Below are 2,631 nucleotides of genomic sequence, written 5' to 3'. Positions count from 1 at the left end.
CCAGCCGGCGACGCAGCAGCTCCAGGAGCTTTTTAAAAGCGAGCGCCGTTTTATCCCGAGGTGCTGAGTCATCGCGTAGCACAGGACTCGACAGCGCCTCTGCATTCTGTGTCCGCGGGGATGCCCTCTGATTTTCGCCGCCGCAATTTCACCATCGGCCATAGCGGTTCACACGGCCACAAGTGCCACCAAGGTTTTCTGCAACAACCGCCTCGCTCTCAACGCTTCTCGGTGCGGTGTCGCTACTCACCTGCCCCTCTGTGCACTGGAGAATGACGGCTCCTCGCCGTGCCGTCGCACCTTGCATACCACGCAGCCCCATCCTACGAGTCAGCGATACAGTGCGCACATACCGGCAGGGACGTCGTCCCCGCGTCCGACACAACCCGCGGGGCTCGCGGGACATCCGCCGGCAAAGCGTTCTGGCCTCGCAGCGTCGACACCTCGCTCACCTGTGGCGCTGCATCACGTGCGGAGGTGCGAGAACGGCGGCAAATCAGCCGATGTCCCACACACAAAGCGCTTCGGTACCACCTCCGCAGCATACGCACCAGAGCATGCCATCCGCCTTTCAGGCGTGAGCGCGACGCGGCAGCCGGCGCGGACGGGCCAACGACCCGGCGCTTAGACCGCTGCGACGTCTTCACCCTGCGTAACACACAGCGCCGACGCCTCGCTCCACTGCGATCACAAGCGAGATCCCACACGCTCCTGCGGCACCTGCAACACGAAGCGTATACAGCAGACACCGGCGCCGCCTCGCTCAGCAGAGGCGCGGCAGTGTTGGCGGACGGGTCAAGAGCGCGCCGAGTATGCAGCGGCCATAAACTTGAATCAGACGCACCATCACGCTCCCGCTTACGATGCAGGGAAGCGGTCGCATGACGTTTTCTTGCCGTCATCTTGATCTTTTGGGGCGCGGCGTCGGATGCGCACTCGGCAGGCGTCGGAGGCAGAGCCTCCACTGCAGACACCGGCGCCGCCTCGGTCGGCCGGCGCGCCGCCTCAGATGCGCACTCGGCCAGTGTGGGTGTAAGACCGTTTCCTGGCGACAGCGGTGCGGTGGTGGGTGCGCACTCGGCGTGGACTAGCGGAACGGTCAATGTATCGACTGTCAACGGCGGCACCGCCTCTGTGTGAGAAGCCGCTGTAGAATGATCTGCACTTGTGGCCCCACGGCTATCCAGGTTTGCTGCTCGCTTGCTCGGCTTCATGCTGCTATAATCTGGGTTGTTCCGCTCATTCTTCGCGGACGGTGGTTCGTTGCGGCTGATTTCCCGGAGGAGTGGCGTGGTGCTCGGCGAAGCCTGCCAGCAAGGAAAGGCGGGGCACGAAGAGCGAAGAGCACGCATGCCCAAAGAAAGAGAGAGATAGAGGAGGGCGCACGCGTGCAAAACGAGTCCTCCGGCCACGAAAAGGAGTGTGTAGGCAAGAGGGCAGTGCGCCCTCACGAGCACCAGGAAAGCGTGCAGTGAGAACAAAGAGAACCGCATCGCCATCCGCAAGGCGCGGCAGCGAAAACAAGACACAAGTCCCACAGCGCACAGCTCCACTCCGTCCTCCATCCTCCACAAAACACACACGAGGAGGAGGGAAACCACCGCACAGCTGGTAAGGAGCGGCATCTCAACGTCGGCGATGAGCCGGCCGTTTCTTATCTGCCGTCCTCGTCGTGTTCCGAAGGGATGTCGGCGGAGGTGGGGAGGGGGCGAGAGCGTGGGCTTCGGCGACACGAGAAAGGGCGAGTAGAACAGCGCACACAGCCACAGAGGGCACAGAGAGGAACCTCCGGAGACACGAACAGACGCGGGTGGGAAAAACAAATATATAGGGAGATGAGAGAACGAATGGGAATAGATGTAAAAGACGAGGGCGAAAGAAAGAAAGATATAGTCGACGAAAAGAGGTGTCTGCAACCAACCGACACAGTAACGACAGCGACCACGGAAGGCGTGCAAACTCACAGGCTTGATTTTCGAAAAACAATTTGAAACGAGGTGACATCTACAGGAATCTAAAAAAGAGGCGCAACCACCACCACACGCACCGAGGAAGTGAGGACAGAGAAAGACACTCGCACAAACACGGAGGGCAGATGTCGAGCTTATTTCACGAGCGGGACAGTAATAACGCCAAAGGAGGAGGGCGACGATATGCGGAGCAAGACGAAGGCGAGACGAGACTTCACTACGACTCGAGGAACGACGAGATCGCGCAGATGTACACCCGTGGAGAGAACGATGCAGGGGAAAAGAGAGGGGAACCGAAGATGAGCAGTGGGAAATTCTCACAGAAGGCACGTGCGCCTGTATGCTCTTCTCGGCACGTGCGTTTCTTTCGGTTCGTGTGTCTGTCGATGTCTGTGTGCGGTGGGCGAGTATGTCTGCGCAGATGCACAGGTTACTCTGCAGCCACGAAAAAAAAGGCAACAACGGTGTACGTAGAGGGAGGCAGTGATGGGGGGCGGCTTCGTTGTTCTGACGGCTTGTATGGAGATATTCTGATCTATAAGAGAGCGAAACCAACCTACGAAACGGACACACAAACAGGCGCCGAGGGGTGGTGCACAGCGATGAGCGAATTATCGACGCACACGAGTTTGACAGGAAGTGCGAGGATACGGGCTCGGGC

General features: G+C 59.6%; 1 protein-coding gene across 1 annotated transcript; it reads right to left on the bottom strand.

Annotated features, from left to right (window-relative positions):
- Window positions 1-323: 323 nt before the first annotated feature.
- Window positions 324-1,625, bottom strand: LINJ_22_1550 (conserved hypothetical protein; the record flags this gene model as incomplete). Its single annotated transcript, XM_003392462.1, has 1 exon — window positions 324-1,625. The coding sequence occupies one exon, from the start codon at window positions 1,623-1,625 to the stop codon at window positions 324-326; it is 1,302 nt and encodes a 433-aa protein (XP_003392510.1).
- Window positions 1,626-2,631: the final 1,006 nt, after the last annotated feature.

Source organism: Leishmania infantum, chromosome 22 (assembly GCF_000002875.2).
Source record: "Leishmania infantum JPCM5 genome chromosome 22".
NCBI lineage: Eukaryota > Euglenozoa > Kinetoplastea > Trypanosomatida > Trypanosomatidae > Leishmania > Leishmania infantum.
Note: the sequence above shows the minus strand (reverse complement) of the source record. Positions and strands in the feature narration are given on the sequence as shown.